Genomic DNA, 23,230 nt, shown 5'->3' with positions numbered 1-23,230 from the left:
TAAGTTGTGTTAACTCTCGCTAGTGGTTTTATATTTCATTTTATCCGTCTTAGTATCTATTTTATTATTGTAAATATTTTTGTTTTATCACTATTATTATTATTATTATTATTATTATTATTATTAATGAATTATTTTGTATTACAATCTTTGTATCATTTCTGTCACGATTATTCTATTATTATTATTATTATTATTATTATTATTATTATTATTATTATTATATTATATCAGCATTATTATTTGAACCCTGTAAAATTTATGTAGACTACTGGACTGTACCCGAGCACGAGCATATGCTCATTTCGGGTATCTATCCAAATGTAAATTGTAAATAAATTTGAATTTGAATGAGTCAGAAACTTTAAGACTCAATTTCTCAAAATTTTTCCAGAAGACTTAGTCCACTCTGGTTGTGAACCCCTCATGTGTATATTAGTGTGTATCGAAAAAATTAAATTTCGAATTAAAAAAAAAAACATGGAGTACAGAAAAGTTGTCATTATACGTAACAATTATGCACAAAAAAATTATAGTTCTAAAATAAATTTTCACCGAGGCGCAAAGCCTTCTAAGTTTTACAGAACTCACTAAAAACTTGAAAAAATTACATTCCGTAATGCTGAATATTAAGAACGTTCAAATGTTATAAATGACTGTATAGGACTGAACAGACACTTCCAAACTGGCAACGCAGTATACTTCATTCAAATCAGGGTGCGTACTGTGGAGAGGGAAGGAGCAGATGATTTTTTTTTTATTTTAGGTTATTTTACGACGCCTTATCAACATCTTTGGTTATTTTGCGTCTGAATGAGATAAAGGTGATAATGCCGGTGAAATGAGTCCGGGGTCCAGCACCGAAAGTTACCCAGCATTTGCTCATATTGGGTTGAGGGAAAACCACGAAAAAACCTCAACCAAGTAACTTGCTCCGACCGGAAATCGAACCAGGACCACCTGGTTTCGCGGCCAGACACGCTAGCCGTTACTCCACAGGTGTGGACTCGGATGATAATAAGGGATGGTTATCGCTTCTGCTTTCTGACACAGATTCCCTGTTTTCTGTTCGTTAGTTTCTCTCGAGCCTTTGCTTGTAGTGCATTGTATGTGTGTTTTGAGTGTTGCGTATTGTTTTTAATGGCGAAATCAACACCAGTAAAAACAAGAAAGAAGACATTCGTCAGGGCGGAGAATATTTTTGGTACCGCAAAAGAATTGGATAACAGAACACTCCTCCCGACTTAGCGAGATGTAATAAGGTATTATTTCTTCACTGGCATAGAATTACAAAGATGAAGGAAGTAAAGAATCTGCAGTGCGTGTAATGCAGAAAACATCTATACTAATAATAAATCTGTAGCCGAAATTTTTCTGGTAATTTTCGATTTTCCAAAAATAATTGGTCCTAACATATATAATTAACCACCCTGAAACCGAAAATCGCTTTTTTGAAATTTTTGTTTGTATGTCTGTCTGTATGTTTGTTACCTTTTCACGCGATAATGGATGAACGGATTTCGATGAAAATTGGAATATAAATTAAGTTCGTTGTAACTTAGATTTTAGGCTATATGGCATTCAAAATACATTATCTAAAAGGGGGGTTTTAAGGGGGCCTGAATTAAATAAATTGAATTATCTCGCTTATTATTGATTTTTGTGAAAAATGTTACATACAAGAAGTTTCTTTAAAAATAATTTGCGATAAGTTTTATTCCTTGAAAAATTTTGATAGGACTGATATATGAGATAAATGAGTTTTAAAATTAAAATAACTGCCATCTAAGGCCGTATAATGAAATAAAAAACAAATGACTTCGTCTATAAGGGGCCTTGGACAGCAACAATCGAAAGCTATGAAAGATAGCCTACAGAGAATGTTTCTGTGTTTGTATGAAGTAATATGGGAACCTAAATTAACCGATTTGTATAATTAATTATTATTTCACCATTGAAAAGTGTAGTTTCTCTACATGGACATAATGCTATAATGTTATTACAGTAACGTCTGATATAATGTAATATAATATAATATAATATAATATAATATAATATAATATATAATATAATATATGTAACGTAATATTATATAATATAATTTAAGTTATTTGAAGGGTTCAGTACCATAGTGGGCCAAACGCATTTACTGAATACGTAGAAAACAAGGGTTAAAATTAAGTTATTACCATAATTCAATGGAAACCTGTAACAAGTAAAATAAAGTATACACATTAAATCTAAATGATGTCAATGTTCATTAAACTATGGTTGCATGTAATAAAAATTAGAAACATGTTAAAGGAATTGTCACTGCACCAATGAGTGGTCTCTGGACCAAAATGATCGCATTGTAATGATTTGGATTCAATTTAAATTAAGTAACATATTAAACGATTTATTCTTCTATCAAACACGAATGTTCCCTGGATCAAATTTCCTATTTTAATTATGTAATTACTTTATATTTGAGTATAAGGAAACAAATATCAAGAGTCCTTCAATAACTGTCTATTAAAAATTACAAAATATTACATAGGTTGCAGGAACATATTCTGACTAGCGCTTTCGCTATAATAATAGCATCTTCAGGTCAGACTTTTGCGATGTTATGCTTTTCATATAAAGACATGGATAGACTAGTAACGTCGAAAAGTGTTAAAGTACATGACGTAAAAATATAAAAATATGAAAATACAATGATAAGAGAAATAAAAAGACTTATGAACAGTCTGAAATATATATATATATATGGTAGTAAAACCTTCATGAGGTCTCAAAAAATAAAAATATTTGACATGTGTGCAGGTGATAGATCACAATTTGGTAAAAAATATGCAGCTTAAAATAGCGACACAGACTATAAAAAGAATAAATTAAAATATTGCTTTGGATCAGTCACCACGACGTAGCAGCACATTGTAAAATCTGCAAAAAATCAATAATAAGTATTTAGTAAGGGATCAGTGTAGGACCAGAAAAAGAAGTGAATTGACGATAAAATACTTACAAGGTCTTTGGTCTTGGCGTGTGTCATTGCACCAGTCACCACCACGCCACAGACCAGACAACATCATTTTCTTTTATTACGCCAAGACCAAAGACCTTGTAAGTATTTTATCGTCAATTCACTTCTTTTTCTGGTCCTACACTGATCCCTTACTAAATACTTATTATTGATTTTTGCAGATTTTACAATGTGCTGCTACGTCGTGGTGACTGATCCAAAGCAATATTTTAATTTATTCTTTTTATTGTCTGTGTCGCTATTTTAAGCTGCATATTTTTTACCAAATTGTGATCTATCACCTGCACACATGTCAAATATTTTTATTTTTTGAGACCTCATGAAGGTTTTACTACCATATATATATATATATATATATATATTTCAGACTGTTCATAAGTCTTTTTATTTCTCTTATCATTGTATTTTCATATTTTTATATTTTTACGTCATGTACTTTAACACTTTTCGACGTTACTAGTCTATCCATGTCTTTATATGAAAAGCATAACATCGCAAAAGTCTGACCTGAAGATGCTATTATTATAGCGAAAGCGCTAGTCAGAATATGTTCCTGCAACCTATGTAATATTTTGTAATTTTTAATAGACAGTTATTGAAGGACTCTTGATATTTGTTTCCTTAAATTTGTTAACTTGTCGGACCAACATGCCTTTCAAATTTTATATTTGAGTAGCTTAATATCAAAGGCGGACATCTGACCTTCAGATGAAATTTAGATAATGTGGATTCTTATACATTTTTTTTCATTTTTTTTTTTGCAGTTATGGTGAAACTATATACAAACTCTAACACTACATTTATAAAAATAAAATGTTTTAAAATTCTGCAAAGAACACTGTGAAACAAAAAACTGCCTCTAGATCAAAACTATGGAGATGACAGATGTCCGTCTTTGATATTAAACTACTCATTTATTTCCAACGGGTGCAGCGGAGCGCACGGGTACGGCTAGTTTATAAATAAAGTACTGAGTACATGGAAACATGCATCGATTCCTATCGTTTCTATGAGAACAATAACAGATATATTAAATTATCATAATAAAGTTAAGAATTTATTAAAAACAGCAAAAAAAGCAGCAAATCTAATAAATCTAAACTGGACTGTATGGGACGTAACAGCCTAAGACAATTTGATATTGCAACATGCAAATGCCTTGACTTTGCGAAACTTCAAATTTGAAAATTCTCAAAAAACACCATAAGAAGAAAGAAATTTCCTGGTCAATCAACGGACATAGCGATTGGAAGTCTGGACAATATAGCAACAAAAAAAATCTGCAAAAACAAGAGAAAGAAGATCCATGAAACGTAAACGGAAAGAAGAGCTGCTATACAACATAGCAGCTCATCGGAAGAATAGTAATATACGTTACAAGAGCGGTATGTTGACGTTTTCATGTTCGAGGAAAAGATTGAAAAAGCGAAACGTAGTGGAGCTTTTTTAATTTCCGAGAACATGAAAACAAACATACCGCTCGTGTATCGTACATTATTTTGTGCGAAGATCGTTTATTACATACCTGAAAAAAGAATTTCTAATTAGTTGTAATGAAATCCCATCTTGGTTTCTGTTTAATGACGGCAACTTTAGAAAACAAAAATATCTATACTCCAGCAGGCCGTGATATACGTCTGTCTTTTTTTCCCCCAGTCTATAAATGCGAACTTAAAACAAACGGTAAGGTTATGTAATGATTTATTTTTCATTTTAATATTTTAACAATATTATTTATATAACATATTGCAGTAATAACATCGGCATCTGGAGTCTTGTTGATTTTTTTCACTGCTTCCTTAATGTTACTTGTATCAGGAATGCAATAAGTTTCGTGGAATAGTAGACTTTACTTAATTTTTGCAAATATTTAAGAACAATAATTAACAGTGCAATTTAGGTGAAATTGCAGTGGTAAGTTTCCAATTTATAATTATTACTATGTTAAACGTCTCTAAAAATAATATGATAAAAGCCTAAAGCAGTAAAATGAATGTCGCGCTTAAGAGGTAAGAAGAGGGAAATTGTTGTGTGTTACGTTGGGAATAGTGAATGTGGTATTTCACACTTACCGCGTATTGGTTCTGTGCGGAAAACAAGCAAATACGCACGATCTCGCACAAAATAATTATTCGGATTTCACTTGGAAATATCATCTGGATCTCGTGTGCTTTAGAAGAACGAAGAGTTTTGGCAAGGAGAAGTAACTCAAACACTGTTCGCATGTTTCTAGTGCCAGAATTAAACTTAATGGCTAAGGAGTAGGCTATATGGACTTGATTGACTGAAACAAGTGCAGTGTCACGGAGCCACCAGTGATGGCTCATATAAAAACTGACATCTTCAGAAAGTACTGAGTAACGTAAATTCACATCAAATTGGTGTTCCTTGTTTCCCTTGTCACACACAAGGCGTTGAAAGACTAGTAAAAGTGGTCAGTGACGCTGCTTCTTCTGTATGTGGCTATGATGCAAGATGCACACATTCGTTCAAAGCTTCGTTCAAGGAAAGAATTACATAGATATGAAAAGAAAAATGAGTATTTTTAATCTAGAGTGGAGTAACACTGATAACAGAAAGCAAGATAATGAATGGGTGGATGAGCGGGCAGAACTCGATAGCAGCCACCGCCCAATGATGAGTTCTGGGTTGTTACAGCCTACACATATTGTTAAGAGTTCTGTTCAGTTATGTGGCTACTTAAGTAATATCAAAATGTTTAAAGTAACAGAAAATATAAACAAATACTGTATAATGAATATAATAGACTATAGTAAGGAAAGAGGTGCGAAATGTATACTAATAATAAATCTGTAGCCGAAATTTTTCTGGTAATTTTCGATTTTCCAAAAATAATTGGTCCCAACATATATAATTAACCACCATGAAACCGAAAATCGCATTTTTTGAAATTTTTGTTTGTATGTCTGTCTGTATGTTTGTTAACTTTTCACGCGATAATGGCTGAACCGATTTATATGAAAATTGGAATATAAATTAAGTTCGTTGTAACTTAGATTTTAGGCTATATGGCATTCAAAATACTTTATTTAAAAGGGGGATTATAAGGGGGTCTGAATTAAATAAATCGAAATATCTCGCTTATTATTGATTTTTGTGAAAAATGTTACATAACAAAAGTTTCTTTAAAAATGATTTCCGATAAGTTTTATTCTTTACAAAATTTTGATAGGACTGATATTTAATGAGATAAATGAGTTGTAAAATTAAAATAACGCCATCTAAGACGGTGCAATGAATTAAGAACAAATGACTTCGTCTATAAGGGGCCTTGGACACAACAATCGAAACAGGGGCCTTGAACATCAACAATCGAAAGCTATTAAACATAGCCTACAGAGAATGTTTCTGTGTTTGTATGAAGTAATATCAGAAGCTAAATTAACCGATTTGTATAATTAATTATTATTTCACCATTGGCAAGTGTAGTTTCTCTAGATGGACATAATGCTATAATGTTATTACAGTAACGTCTGAGTAAATCGAGGACAGGTAAGATTAAAATAGCTTCTTATGCACAGAAAATTTGATAGGCTATTTTGTACATTCGTTTTCTGTATTTCTTAAAATAATATTTATGTACACTCATTTTAATCTCAGAGAATTAACGAACAACGAGAGTGTATTGATTTAGTATGCAGTAATAGTACGTTAGCTTAGCAATCCATTATTTTATAATTCAAATTTTAACTATGCTCAATTTAATCGTGTTAAAATACATAAAATATATATGCAATAAATGCAATGCAAAAAAAAAATTGGGTAATGAGCAAAGCAGATTATCTTGCGATGTTGTAAAAGTTGTTCCCTGGATCAAATGTCCTATTTTAATTATGTAATTACTTTATATTTATTTCTAACAGGTGCAGCGGAGCGCACGGGTACGGCTAGTTATTTAAATATATATTTATATAAAATTCTTAAACTTTAAAGCTAATGCGCACCGGATATAAATCTTCGTAGGAGATCCAAATTTGGTACACACACAATAATTAACCCATGAGAAAACATTTTAGACCCCACTTTTTTCTAAAAAAAAAAAAAAATTACCATCGATTTCGATACACCCTAGTATATATGCTAAGAGAAAAGTCGTCGCTGGAGAGGTCTGAGGGGCAACCAGACCATGTCGCTTTCCGCCAATTATCTGCGCCTCGCACCAATGTGCGGAGGGTAGAAGCTAATAATTAAAATTTTCATCTTCGTGTCCCTTCGGACTCTTTCGGGTATTTATCGGTGAACTTCCTCTAAATCGTTGCCTCACATAGCACACAGGACTCAGCGGAAAAGCTTAACATTTAATCCTGTCCTTCAATAAATCAGAATATACGAGGATTCCTCCAAAATTTCAGTCTGACGTAAAAATTAAACTAGGATTACTCTTAAACAATCTTTATTTCTCAACACAATCCCCCGTAAGATTTGCACAGTTGCTCCACCGGTGCTGCAATGCTGGTATACCCTCCTTCTACACAGATTCCTCGAGGTCTGCAAAAAAAGTCGTTTGCTGCTGCGATAATGTCTTCATTTGGCGAACACATCTTCCCAGCCAAGTGAGTTTCGAGAAATGAAAGAAGTCTTACAGTGCGAGATCTGGTGAGTAGGGGACGGGGGTGCGGCAACAATTCGAACCATAGTTCATGAATTTTAGTAACTGTGATTGCAGACGTGTGAGCAGGTGCACTGTCGCGATGAAACAACACTTTCTTCTTCGCCATACCTGGCTAATTTTGCCTTTCAGCTCCTGCAGAAGATTTGAAGAATAATATTCTCCGGCTATTGCTCTCCCCTTCATTAGACAGTAGATCATAATTATCCCCTTAAAATTCCGGAACACTGATGCCATGACTTTCCCAGCCGACTGTACAGCTTTATATTTCTTTGGAGGCGGAGAATCACTGTGCTTTCATTGTTTCGACTGCTGTTTTGTAGGCCTACTTGGTATGTAGGAGTGAAAACAGGTTTCATCAGTGATCACAGATCACCTCAAAAAAGTAGGGCGTGTTATTCTCGAATCGAGCCAATCCCGCGGAAACCTTCGACATGAGCAAGACATTGACTAAGATGTGGCGCACCCGTTCAGTTGAGATACGCATAACCTTGCTAATTTCCCGCATTTTCAGTCAACGGTCATTTATCACTATATCATGGATTTTTTCTACGATTTCTTCGCTTGTTGCTGTTACTGGACGTTCACTGCGGGGGTCGTCTTCCGCACTCTCTCGATGTTTAAATAGTCCCGCCCATTTTATCAGTTGAAAGCGTTGGTGTGTATTCTCCCAGAGTCGCATCCATGTCTGTTTTAATATCTGCCAGACTCATTCCCTTTTTTACGAAATATTTAATGACAGTACGAAGACAGATATTTTCATTTTTGTCAATCAGTTCGGCGCACTAACTTCAAAATTAAACTACACACAACGTGGTCAACAACAAATGATTTTTCGTGCCTGAACTAATGTAAAATGGCCATTAACAATGGCGGCATTGTTGACATATTTCCAATGACAAATATGTGTTAGGTCACGAACGTTTCAATCGTACCTCGTAGGTGATGTGATTAACCACAAATCCCTCTCTTGATTTACTTGAAGAATCCAAACTTTTCGTTCAGGTTTGTTCATCCGATGAAGTAGAATCGTCATTTATTTTAGTGATAATTGTACGCTGAGATCAATCACTATTCATAAAACAAATTACTTCCGCAATGAAAAGCTCTGTACCGTAGTGACTAACATGCAGCGCAGAATTAGTTGTCGAACACAAAATGACACCTATGCAGCAAACTTGCTTCGTAATCAATGAGTCCGACCATAGGCGGTAACAGTCATAATGCAGATGTCTTAAAATACCTCGAAAAATAAGAGGCGGTAAATTTCCAATATTGTGTAAGAGTATGAAAAGACTTCTGGCACCTCCTCACAATGACATATTAAGAGTGTCATTACTTTGGCACGAACTGGACTACTGCACCAAGACTGAAAAATGTCTCGAATGCGAATCTCTGAAAACTTTATGGCTCACTAAATTTAAACGCGGGGATGCTGCCTAAGAAAATATAAACACGTCAACATATTCCTTGTGATGTTCACGATTTAATGCAAGATATTTTGTGATGCAGGCCATAAACGAAATGCAGTCGACTGCGTCTTTCAGTTAGAGAGCTCAATTTTATAGCATTTTCCCTTTTACTAGACCGTCAAACTAGACAAAATAAAAAGTAGCATTCAAATTACAGTCGTAAGCGCGTTATATAATAAAACGCAAGATATCCTACACATAGATGGCTAAATTATGCACCATTTTTTACTTACGCCAAAAATCTGCCACGACTACAAGCGTAGAACGACGTCACATTTTGTACAATGACTTACCGGAATTCAAAAATGAAAATTCCAAATATTACAAGGGATTTAAATACACAAAATACTATATCACGAAGTTTAGATGGAGAAATCGTTGCAATAACTGAAAGTCTCAGGAATCTTCTATGCCACATCAATAAATTTAAGAATGCAGTTATATTGTCAGACTCCAAAGCAGCTATTCTATCAATAGTCTCTAAACACACACCTTCATCTCAAACAGCAGAAATAACTAAAATGCTCTCTCAATTAATATCACTCAATAAAAGAATTGTATTCCAATGGATACCATCCCATTGTGGAATCCTGGGAAACGAGAATGCGGACGCTTTAGCAAAGAAGGGCAGCACTGCTACTTACAGACCTGTTACTAAATCTACGTATTACTCTGTGAAAAGATTTATTAAATCTATATACTTAGACTTCAACAAACAAAATTTGATAACACAATCACAAGGGAAAAAATGGAACTCTCTGCATCATAATTCACAGTTAATTCCCGATTTACCACGAAAATCGTCTGTAGCTGCATTTAGATTGGCAACAGGCCATGATTGTTTGGCCAAACACCTGCATAGAATTGGAATATATCAGTCCCCTAACTATCCATTGTGCAACTCAAACCAAGAAATGGATTCGGAACACCTCAAAATCTGTGCTTCAGTGGCTGGCCATGATAATATCTTTGAAAAATATTGGAGTGCAAGAGGTCAAATGACTTTATTGTCAAACGCCTGGCATTAGAAAAGAACAACAACATATCACGGAAATTACATACATTTTCTTAACTCAATTTATACTTTAGTGGGTCTTGTAGTCTAATGCACGGAAAAATAATTTATAAATCTGATATTTAAACTGCGCCTGTACAAAACGTTTCTTTCTTCCATTTTTACTAATGGCAGGTACTTGACTGTTCATAATTAATCCACATGAAGCCAGTTGTGTAGAACAATTTACTAACAGAATCGTTGCTCAGGGAGTGCCATAGGAAGCCTCTGCTACACCCGCGATCAGATGAGACGATGGAGATTTATTGGGATGCCACAGGGGAACCAAAGCTCTCGGTGAAAACCCCTATCTTACCTGGACCACGGGCTTGCCCAACACAAGTTAAAAATCGGGGGTACGTTGGGGATCAAACGTCTACTGAATTGTAAGTCCTGCGCTCTAGCCACTGGACCACCGTGGCGGCCCTGAACAAAAAGTTGTTGCCTTGAATTGATGGAAATTTTACATCACTATAATGATTAATTTAGCAATATTTTAAAGGTTAAGACATAATTAGTGAGTCCCTATCACCACGGCATGGCGCGTCCTAAGGTTGCGGATAGAGGAGACGGTCTCCAGATATAGAGGGTAGCTGCGAATATATTGAATAAGCAGTCGTGGACAGCCAATAAGGAGTGGTCCTCTAGCTTGGGCTAACAACATATCACCGTAAAAACAGCTTGTTGCGAAACCAAACAATAAGCCTCGGAATGGCAACGATTCTCCGGCACGACCACATTGGGGAGGCCGAGACGTAGATGTGACGATAATATTAAAATGGATTTGAGGGAGTGAGATATGATGGTAGAGAGTAGATTAATCTTGCTCAGGATAGGGACCGATGGCGGGCTTATGTGAGGGAGGCAATGAACCTCCGGGTTCCTTAAAACCAGTAAGTAAGTAAGTATGTAATGTCAAAAAATATTTTTAAATTAGCATCTCAGTATGTGTGCACACATCTCAAACTCAAATTACGTAAGGATTTTGATTTTTGCTTTAACGGATTGTAATTTTGAGACAATATTTTAAACATACTGTACTGTTATTGTGAATTTTCTGTGATCAGTTATGATCATAAATAAATAAATACATATTAGTTTACTGTGTCTCCTATGCCTGGTATTTAACTTCAGACAGACAGATATAATTTTATTCTCTCCGTACAGCAATTTCTAATACATTCTTGATGACTGGAAAAACAATCTGGATTGAACTTCTTAATCCATAATATTATCTCAGGTTTGAAACAGGAATGGAGCAATTATCGTTAAGAGGTAGGCCACGCTTTCTGGTCACAACTGACGCCACTTTATCCTAAGTGGAACCAGAACGTAATGGACCATCGAGTGAAGTGCGTAACTGGATTGTTGATGCTTATGGATGGATGACAGCTTGTTCAACAATAGGTCACGTTCCAAATGAACGAGCATTTAAAAATACTCAGGCATTCTGAGTGCAAATGACGATATCAAATAACATGTTCTTCGATTTGCTATTTCGGATATCATTCCATTCAACTGTGAAGTCAACAGTAGCCTTTTGAATTGTTGGGCCAAAATTTTGCACATTTTAAATAGGAATATGCAAAAAAAGTAAATGACATAATTTCTCTTTACTCTTATTTGAAGTTCAGTCTCCATACTATAATAGCCTACCTTCATTAACAGTGTACGAAGACATTACTATATAAAAAAACAGCACATAGACTAACACAAAGAAATTCAAATAATGAACTCTATTATAGGAATAAAATGACGCACACGTTTTACTAGTTATCGCTTTATAACTGCGAAGTCTAAGGCGTCATGCAATGGAGTACAGAATACGGGGTAGTTTGAATCTTCATGAGATGAATAATTATCATTATGTTTAACGTTTATATTCGACGTACACTAATATATAAAGAAAAAAATTTGTAGAATGGAAATTCGAATTCCGTTGCCATGCAAATGCTTACGTCATATCCGATAAAATTACAATGTGAATGAGTCCATTTCTATAATCCGGGTCAGCTTACTTAATACCCAAAGGGTGAAACCTAACCATTTTTCCCCCACTATTACATATGCTAGTAGATTATGATGATTTTCTAGTTTGCAGGTTGAATTTTCTTTTGCAAACTTCGTTTCGAATTTCGGTACTGAGAAAATACCACAACTGGTAGTGATTTTATAACTCTTACGTTGGCAGCAGTGACACAAGTTTTCGGTAGTTTAAATTCTTAAAATTCAAATTGTTCTAGATTTATGAGCCGGTTACTGGAAGCTTGTGAGATTTGAACAAACCAATTATAAATTAATATCAGTATTGATATTAATACATGATAGTTATTTTATGTGTTGCTTTGTGTTGTGGTTACAATTCAAGATTAGTCAGGTAGGCTAAGCGTAAATAAATATAACATACCTCGTGTGATTTATACCCTTGGGTAATCGATAGAAATACCATTTCACCTCTTAATTAATTTCTTTCGTGTTTTACAACAATGGCGTAAGTATTCTTAAGCATACATTTCAAAGTGGCATTCCTTTTGGGAATTCGTACTAATCAGTTCACGTGATCAAACAAAATACATTTTTAGGTTAGGTCTTGTGAATAGTAAACTGTTTAATCAAAGCAATGAGTTTCATGTTGTCAGACAAAATACATTTTAATATTAGATCATACACTAATCTACATAATGTGCGAGGGGTCCAGAAGGAAAATAATATACTCTTTCACAAATTATGGAACCATTTTGAAAACACCTCCCCAACATAAAGATGAGATGTGGTAAATAAGTAAGATATCGTTATTGTTAATATATTATTATTATTATTATTGGCGGACTGTTATTCATCGCTTATTTTATTCAGTATACGTATTTGAAACGCTTAAATTTTATAGTAAATTGTATTTATTTATCCTAATTTCATTACCTTAATTCCTGTATAGGGCCTAGATGTTACACGTAATCTTCAAATTCTCCATCATTTTTTAAATACGTTATTTAATATCTGTCAAAATACGACCACTTCATTAACAAAATAACAGAGTTTACGTAAATATACTAGTTTTCAACTATTTTATTTCCGTTGCTTTGCCAATGTTTGTTTGGAAATGTAGCTCTAACAAATAGAATATAACAAAATTATTCTTACGTTCGGGTTTACTACTAAGATTTTCTTAGAAAATGTATTACATAATAGTACATTATGCAACGAGCCTATAATGATAGTAATTAAGACGACAGTAAGTTTGTTTATGAAACGAGCGCAAGCGAGTTTCATAATTTTCATACGAGCGTCTTAATTACCATTATAGGCGAGTTTCACACGACTTTTTATGCTCGACCATATTTCTAACTTGAAATTATTCAGAAATATTCATTTTATTTATATCTAACTGAAGAGCGGAACTGACCTTGTGCAATACCTCGTAAATTGTGAGATGTGTGCAGACGCGAAAGTATTGATTTTTTTCCGAGGAACAGATCTCCACATTGACCTTGATAGCCTATAACCTACAGAGTAAACTAAATATTAACCTTGATATAACCTGGAAATTGATTTAGAATTGAAAAACGAGATGACAAATTGAATTTATTTGAACATTATTTACAATTAACGCTAATTATTATAGTAACAGAACATAACCTTCTGCGACAGTATTGGATTTCCAGCTTCCGTGACGTTTCCCTCGTTGTCTTTCGATTGCATATCCGAGAATAATCGAAAACCTGAACATTAATGAATTGGTGTACTTTAATGACATGCATTAAAGGACTGCTACCAGGTGTATAATTACTACATTTCGGCATGGTCGAGCATAAAATAATAATTTTGTCTGTGGAGATACGAAATGGTATTATGCGAGGTTGCTAAGAATGCAATAATTTGCCAACTGCCTGAGATCTGGGACATTCAGCAAGATTTTCATCTCAACCCTGTATACAGCCTGGAAGACAGGATAATAAAGAATGAGAAAGTTGTCGTTAATATATGGGTTTTATATGAATCCCTTTTTTACATGAATAACTCAATAATAATAATAATAATAATAATTATAATAATAATAATAATAATACGTAACGAATCATCACTTCAAGAAATGAGTGTGCCCTACGGCTCATTTCACAATCTTGTGACGATTATGTACCAATATCTGCAACGGCCAAAGGTCTAATATTACTTTTTCCTCGCTACATGACTCGGATCAAGGAAGTCAGATTTCATTATCGGTGGGATGCAAAGCTACGACTGCCGGTCTAAGGGGATGTAACGATGCAACGCTTGTACGTGACCGTAATGTGTTCTCAGTACCTCAAGAAGAGGGGCAAGACAAACAGTTGGCTATACGTCGCAATGCATTGTAGGGAAAGTTGGCAAAGCCGCAAGAATTCCCACACTATATTCGTTAAAGCCAAAGATCAACAGACTTGTCGAGAGATATAAATCACCTCCATTATAGAGAATGTTGTCAAACATTTTGTTACGGAGGTCGGCGTGCAAGCAATCCCATGTCTGCCATCTTAGTGTGTATTTACACGTATGGAAAAAGAGACTTTAATGCACTCAATTTTTAACTAGTTCCCTGTCCTCACTCGTTCATCCCTATGACTCTTCACTATTCAGTCCCAGACATATTTTAATTAATTTCCACTTTTCTCGAAATAATAAAATGTTCGTAATTGAGGTCTGCCGGTCGTTTTGATAACTATTGCAATTTTGTGGAAAGAATTAAGGTTGTTAATTTAAGTTTAGCTGTAATTCAGCTTAACTTTACAATCGTTACTACTGTCATCCTCTGAGGAGTTTAGTGCTGAGAGGAATGCGGTTCCAACTAGTCTAGCGCGGTACTGGAGTGGGAGGGAACAGTGACAGCGGCAGCCTGGAAGGAAGTACAATCATACTGAAAACATTCGCCCGATTTACGAGAGCAGTATGCCTATTACTTTTCTAATGTATTTTTGGCGAGATAGAGATACAACCATTCGTACTTCCGTGTTCAGAGACGGAAAGCATTGTAATAAATTTTATTTATTATTTATTTATTTATTCAGTTGAAGTTAAGGCCATCACACCACCAGAAATACAAATACAATAAAATAAATAAAAAAAAATCTTAATACAACTACAATAATATAAATGAAAAGAAGAATTTTACTTTACAATTTAGTGATTAGTAGAATTGAATTAAATTTGTAATATATATACTGTACTGCTGAACTCACTTGAGAAGTAAAACTACTTGATTTGTATTTTAAGATATCACCAACAAATGATTTTCGCATGACATAGGAATCTGTTTTTCACGATACCAATCACACATATTCTAAAATTCCAATAGAATAAAACCAAAAACTGGTCCACAGCATGTTTCTTTAACAATGACTTGTAATGGTGGAATATTTAATATGAGTAATTCATATAATATTAACATAGCTAACATCAGGGAGATGTTTGAACAAAAATTGCAACAATATATTTAATATATTAATAACAAAACCATATAGGCCTAGATAAACAATATGTATATGAAATATTCACACACTACTACAAACTGAAGACTGCATGTTTTTGGACGATTAATACCTCCCACTCCGCTCGGCTCGGTTTGGCTGTAGTAACAAAAGAATCTACCTGCAACCCCCGCGCACCGATGGCAAGAATACCACGGGTCCCAGCGCTAAACTCGTTGGAGGAAGACAGTACACAGTATAAGAAGAATCAGTAGGGACAACTATTGTCGGCACCTTTGACGTTGTTGGTACTAAATTCAAGCTCAGTAAGGTCTAGTTCCCAATGAATCCAACTATGTCGCTAGTATCAAACCAGTATCAAAATATTAGTAAAATATTTATTTATTTATTTTGTTGGTCAGTAAAACGAATAATCTTGTATGTATATTATCTATCATTAATATTATGTCGCTAGGAAGTCAAAATACTTATACCCATTGTTGACGTTCATGTTCGCACTTCACCGCAACGGACGCCATGATGTATTATGTTGTACTTGGATCAATTTCACCAACATAAGCCTCAAACAGTGACTTGAACGTTAGCGTCAATTAGTGAATATTTTCATGATGATTGCATACGGAAGTAATTATTATTATGGTTATATTGCCATTCCTTTGCCTCATGTCTTTAAAATTGTTAAAAGATGAGTAATGAATGTTTTCAGTTAATATTAAATTATGCCAGCCTGTCGTAGATGAAGATCCATCTGGTGGAGGTTCCAGATAATACACCCGGTTTCGTGACATGCGCACTCAGAATTTGTTCCCACGAAATGGCTTAGGTGTCTTTATTGTATGTTCTCTATACTGTGAACAGTAGGCATTTCAAAGGGGCTTTCGATCTTATGATTTTGCAAGGTTACAATGTGAAAGGCGGTGTTTTTCCTTTAAGCGGTATAATGGCTGAGACGGATTTAGTACCTACCCAGTGGCATTATAAGAATCGTAGGCCGACGACTCGTAGAAGCCTCCAGCGCCACCTCCGCCTCCCATGTCGTCCTCACAGCCATAGGACTCCTCCATGGCAACTCTTGCTCTATCCAGGATGCTCAGAACTTTTGTCTTTGTAGGAGTTGGTCTGGGAAGTAGGGCTTGTGGTGGAGGAAGGGGTTTCCTGACGCCAGCGGGGCCCCCTCTGGGAGGCAGTACACCTGCTGGTGGTGTAAGGAGGCCCCTGCCACCTCCACGAAGGGGCGGCAGTCCGCCTCTCAACCCGCCGGCAGCTCCGCGGATGGCGATGCCGCCACCGCGTCCTCGAAGTCCTCCGCGAACAGGTTTCCTCACGCCAGAAGGAGGGGTGCCGTTGTTGGAACCAGATGCTCCTGGCTCTCCGGTCACTGTCTGGATCAGCTCCATCTCGCGCATTTGTTCTTGACGGATTTCATCGTTTGAGTCGGGGATCAGGTACTTGCGCACTTCTGCAAGTGCGTACGCAATTCTGGCATGTGCCTCGGCCGGCGGGGCGAATGCTGCTATTTCTACGTGCAAGTCGTCGCTGAGATGAGCGTATTTTGGGTCTAGGGATGCACGAAGCTCTTCCTCCTGAAACACAAGAAACCAGTTCAAGATTACAATCTAGACACGTAATGCGATTTCGTCAATACAACTCACACAACGTGAATTAGCTGATGCCGCAATGCAGACATTGGCACAACAGCTTTATCTTTTTAATCAGATGATATGTAGGCCTATTATATTTCATTCAATCAACACAAATACAAGTTACGGTGTGTTTCACATTTCTGTACCTATAATAATATATCTGGGACGATTGCGTTTCGTTTTAGGGAGGCTTTACTGTATATGTATAACATATAAACGGTTAATTTGCGGACCCATGTTTACTGGAACTTTTTGCTTCTCTTCGTTTTTACTTCTCATTCCTAAAATTTTGACGATCACTTTTGAAACATTCTGTATTCGGATGCTAATGTAGCATAGAAATCACTAGTACGTCCAGTAATGGAATATGGTGCTGCATGTTGGGATCCTTACAGATTAGAACATATTAAGACACTGGAAAAGATTAAAAAACGGGCTCTCAAGTGTTGTCACCATTAAAATGGGACACACTCAAGGACAGGAGAACGCGAATTCGATTATGCGCACTGTTCAAAACATACAGAGGTGAGCCTGCCTGGAGAGAAATAAAAATAGGTTTCAGTCGCCAAATTACTCTTCAAGGAACGACCGCTCATATAAATTGAGGGAAAGAAGACAGAGGTCGGACACTGGAAAGTTTTCTTTTCTCAATCGTACTATCAGGGACTGGAATGCTTTACCTGCAGACTTACTAAAGGCTTTACCAACAACCAAAAATGTATATAAAATAGGCTTAAGGACTTTACTAATAGACGGTAATTATACACAGTATTTAAAGGATGTAAATGATATGTTGTTATTGAAGTGTTGTATCAGTGAAGAATTATGTGGTGTCAGTGAAGTGTGTTGTGTAAGTGAAACGTGTTTCTGTCAGTGAAGCTTTATAGTTTATAGTGGTAGTGCAAAGTATTTGAACAGTGAAATGTTTTTGAAGTGTTAGTGAAATCAGGATAGAATCAGTGAAATGTATCGTAGTTCCAGTGCAGTGAGTGAGTTAACAGCGAAATGAGTGTAGTGTTGAAATGTACTTGTGCAGATATGAACATATCATACTCGTGGGTTTTAGTTCGAACTTAGGTTTAAGATACAAATTAGATTTACTTTAAATGTTATTTTAAGTGATAGTGCTTCATTTAATTTAGGATGTCCCCTGTTATTATTATTATTATTATTAATTATTAGTATTATTATTAATTGTATTTTTTATTAATTGTGTTTATTATTGTCATTATTGAGTGTAATTAGTTACCACTGCCACCGGGTACATATCCATATTCCGACCACACCATAAATATTATTTAGGCTACATTAGCATCCGAATACAGAATGTTTCAAAAGTGATCGTCAAAATTTTAGAAATGAGAAGTAAAAACGAAGAGAAGCAAAATGTTCCAGTAAACATGGGTCCGCAAATTAACCGTTTATATATTATACATAAACAGTAAAACGTCCCTAAAACGAAACGCGATCGTTCCAGATATCCCCCCCCCCCGTTTTCACAGGTTTTCGTAAATTTTGGTAAAACTAAGAACAGACTACTGCAATATGCTCATTGTTGGAAGAACACAATGAAGAAATAACTTGGAAATAAAAGTTGCTACAGTACATGCAAAGTGAATTTTATTTTTATAATTATTAACTTACGTAATTGCAGCCTCTCTCTCCCACTGCGCCCTAGTTTCTTGGCCCCCACATTTTTTAAAGCGCATTTCCGCGACTTTTTTTTTGAAGGGAACATTGTAGGATTTCCTTCGCATACTGCATCAATTCAGAGTGTAAACTGCACCCTGACCCATCTGTTGTGTAACTGAAGTAGTGTTTGGTGGAAAATAGATTAACTTCACGTTAGACAAATCAATCTTTGGATGGCAGGTAGCATTGTCTCAAAACAGTATGACCTTACGACCTTGACGTTTCACTGCTCCATTAAAATTATGAAGCTACTCTTCCATCTGGTCATCTAGGCTTTTTTTTTTTATTAAATCGTATAGTTTTATTTTATTCGCACTGTTATTTAACACTGTATTGACATATTAACACAAAACTCAGAATAAATAAACGGAAATATGAAACTAAATTGACACTACACTACAATTATTCACAGTTTTATTCTACTTGCACTGTCCTTTATCACTATATTGGCTTGTTAGCACAAAACTGAAAATAAATGAACGAAAATGCAAGAGGGTTGGAAGAAGTAACGGTACAGGAAGTCAGTAACCTGCCCCGGTCCTTGACAATAAGCACAGAATAGTGACATGGTTAGAGAAGATTCACCCCCAACGCCTGACAAGGAATAGCGAAAGTCTTCCAGATCATTGCATATACAGTCACACAAAAAAATTATGCCATGCTTCGTACAGTATTATCGCAAAAATTAAAAATGATTTGATAGAATTTAGAAACAGTTACGCTAAAAATTATCCGTTTTAGTCAGGCTTTTTTTTTTTTTTTTTACCTAAATGGTGGCCAAAAATTATTCCGTTCTCGCGATTTTACATAGGAAATTATTCCGTTCCCAAATTTATTTTTCGTTTGTGCAGGTTTTCTTTTTATAGAGGGTACGTTTTAGCAAGGTTTTACTGTATTCATATTTACACCTCAGAAGTAGCATTATTAGACATTACCTTAGTAAACAGCATAAGTTACATTCGAGTTACCGCTGGTAGCTGCATTACTATCTTGCTATAATAGCCCTTCAAATAATATCTGTTGATTTACTGTTCTTTATACTGTTACAGATAGATCTAATAACTAAACACCAATCCAAAATTTTTCATAGTCCATTCTCTAGTTATGACCTTCATATCTGTCCTTCAGATCGTTCCCTTAAACACACTTTCATCACACTACAACACGAACTACCACACTTTTCCATACTTTTGTACACTTAAAAGCTTCATTAGTTTTGTCCCTTTTTTACCCGAAAAATGAGCTAAAATGAAGAAATTACATTCGTTCAGACGCATTCGGTGGTTATGTGCAATCATCAGAAGATTCAGGCCAGACGGAGCCTGGCAGGCGTATGTCCACTAACACTCCCACACCGACTATACATCACAATCTGCCCCACTCGGTTGGGATTACATGCACAGCATCTGTATTATAACCTGTTCTTCGTTGCTCGACGTGCAAGTCTGATAAACAGCGTCCCATCGGAATGCAATACAACGACATATGAACGCAAAATGGGTACAGTTTTACAAATTATGGCACCAGTATGGCTGGAACTAATCCTCCAGCAATGATTAGCAGGTGTCCTGCATCGGTGATTATAGGGCCTCAGTCACGGCGAGTGAGTCGGGCCATCTGCATCAGTCATCAATCAGAAGCTTCTACCAACACTCCCATTATATCGCATCGTACAAAGCTGTCCGCTGTCACACATGTTGGCAAGCGCTGGTATCGGCACAATATTATTATTGAGTATTAGGGGGGTCTACTACATCCATGAAAAGGAATTCTTGCAAGAATGCTACTCAACTTGAGAGATTTCAGAATTTTACGGTGAGTGTTGGTTGATGAACAAAAATATGTTGAGATGTTTCTGTTGTTTAGGAACCTATTACAGGTTCCATTTTCAGGGGCTGTAACAGTTGGAGGCCTGAGTGGATCGTGGACAGTTTGTTCCTACGTTATAACTGGCAAGTCCGCTGTACCGAACAGGGTGAGGACAAGAGAACAGCATTTCATGGCGAAAACGCAGAACTAATTTCACGTTTACATATAGTATCCCACTTAATTATACAACTCTCTCCCTACATACTTTTCTTCACTCGGGATTCGTTGACTCTACTTATGTCTGCTTTCTGTTTCCATTTATTATTAAAAAAAAAAAAACTAGCTCCGGCACTGGAGATCGAACCCAGGACCTTCTGTTTTTACGTACTGAATGCTCTACTACTGAACTACACCAGGCCACCAACCACAGCACCGGATCGAACTCCTCTACTTAGTTTTTCCTTCAGTCTTAAAAAAATTAAGAGCACGAGAAGGATTTTTTTTTATTTTTGTAGATTATTTTACGACGCTTTATCAACATCTTAGGTTATTTAGCGTCTGAATGAGATGAAGGTGATAATGCCGGTGAAATGAGTCTGGGGTCCAGCACGGTTATCCAGCATTTCTTCAAATTGGGTAGGGAAAACTCCGGAAAAAACCTCGAACAGGTAACTTGCCCCGACCGGGAATCGAATCCGGGCCACCTGGTTTCGCGGCCAGACGTGCTAACCGTTACTCCACAGGTGTGGACCGCATGAGAAGGAAAAAACGACGCGAAGGAAAAGAGAACGAGGCGGAGAAAAAGGATGAGATGCGAACTGAAAAAGAGGAGACAGAAAGAAGGAGATGGAAAAGACGACGAATTGAGGATGAGATGAAAAAGAGGACGAGATGTAAGAGAGGGAGAGAACATGAGGACAAAATGAAGAGGGCAAGGTGCAAAAGATTAAATGAAGAGGACGATGTGCAAAAAGACGAAATGAAGATGGCAATGTGGAAAAGAGGACGAATTCAAAGGCTGTGGAAAAGAGGGCGAATTGAAAAGAATGTGGAAAAGAGGGCAAACTGAAGATGGCGATGTGGAAAACAGGACGAATTGAAGAGGGCGAGATAGAAAGCAGGATGAAATAAAGATGGCGATATACAAAAAAAGGCGAACTGAATAGGGTTATGTGAAAATGAGGACGAATTGAAGAGGGCGATATAGAAAGTAGGATGAAATGAAGATGGTGATATGCAAAAAAGGCGAACTGAATAGGGTTATGTGGAAAAGAGGACGAATTGAAGAGGGCGAGATAGAAAGTAGGATGAAATGAAGATGGTGATATACACAAAAGGCGAACTGAATAGGGTTATGTGAAAATGAGGACGAATTGAAGAGAGCGAGATAGAAAGTAGGATGAAATGAAGGTGATGATATGCAAAATAGGACGAATTGAATAGGCTTATGTGGAAAAGAGGACGAATTGAAGAGGGCGAGATAGAAAGTAGGATGAAATGAAGATGGTGATATGCAAAAGAGGACGAATTGAATAGGCTCATGTGGAAAAGGGGACGAATTGAATAGGGCGAGATAGAAAGTAGAATGAAATGAAGATGGTGATATACAAAAAAATGCGAACTGAATAGGGTTATGTGAAAATGAGGACGAATTGAAGAGAGCGAGATAGAAAGTAGGATGCAATGAAGATGATATGCAAAAGAGGACGAATTGAAGAGGGCGAGATAGAAAGTAGGATGAAATGAAGATGGTGATATGCAAAAGAGGACGAATTGAAGAGGGCGAGACAGAAAGTAGGATGAAATGAAGATGGTGATATGCAAAAGAGGACGAATTGAATAGGGTTATGTGGAAAAGAGGACGAATTGAAGAGGGCTAGATAGAAAGTAGGATGAAAGGAAGATGGTGATATGCAAAAGAGGACGAATTGAATAGGGTTATGTGGAAAAGAGGACGAATTGAAGAGGGCCAGATAGTAAGTAGGATGAAATGAAGATGGTGATATGCAAAAGAGGACGAATTGAATAGGGTTATGTGGAAAAGAGGACGAATTGAAGAGGGCTAGATAGAAAGTAAGATGAAATGAAGATGGTGATATGCAAAAGAGGACGAATTGAAGAGGGCGAGATAGAAAGTAGGATGAAATGAAGATGGTGATATGCAAAAGAGGACGAATTGAATAGGGTTATGTGGATATGAGGACGAATTGAAGACAGCAATGTGAAAAAGGACGAAATGAAAAGGCGATATGGAAAAGAGAACGAAATAAAGAGGTCAAGATGGAAGAGAGGTAAGGCAAGATAAAGAAGGCGAGGCAGAAGTGGACGAGATGGAAAAATATAAGGGCGAAATGGAAAATATAACTAAAAGAAAATGAAATAAAGAAGCGAGAAGAAAAAGAAAACATGGTGAAAAGGATGAGAAAGAGAAATCGAGATT

At 36.1% G+C, this 23,230-nt stretch overlaps 1 protein-coding gene across 3 annotated transcripts in view; it reads right to left on the bottom strand.

Moving 5' to 3' along the window:
• Positions 1 to 23,230, bottom strand: part of LOC138696838 (KH domain-containing, RNA-binding, signal transduction-associated protein 2-like) — a 638,287-nt gene that overhangs the window by 62,575 nt on the left and 552,482 nt on the right. For all 3 annotated transcript variants that reach the window (XR_011331474.1, XM_069822283.1, XM_069822284.1), the window contains exon 4: positions 16,613 to 17,229. Coding sequence is in view for 2 of the 3 variants with exons in the window: in XM_069822283.1 (XP_069678384.1) it covers positions 16,613 to 17,229 (617 nt within the window). In the remaining variant the exon portion in view is untranslated. The remainder of the gene's footprint in view (positions 1 to 16,612; positions 17,230 to 23,230) is intronic.

This window comes from Periplaneta americana, chromosome 3, assembly GCF_040183065.1.
Source record: "Periplaneta americana isolate PAMFEO1 chromosome 3, P.americana_PAMFEO1_priV1, whole genome shotgun sequence".
In the NCBI taxonomy this organism is placed as follows: Eukaryota; Metazoa; Arthropoda; class Insecta; order Blattodea; family Blattidae; genus Periplaneta; species Periplaneta americana.
Note: the sequence above shows the minus strand (reverse complement) of the source record. Positions and strands in the feature narration are given on the sequence as shown.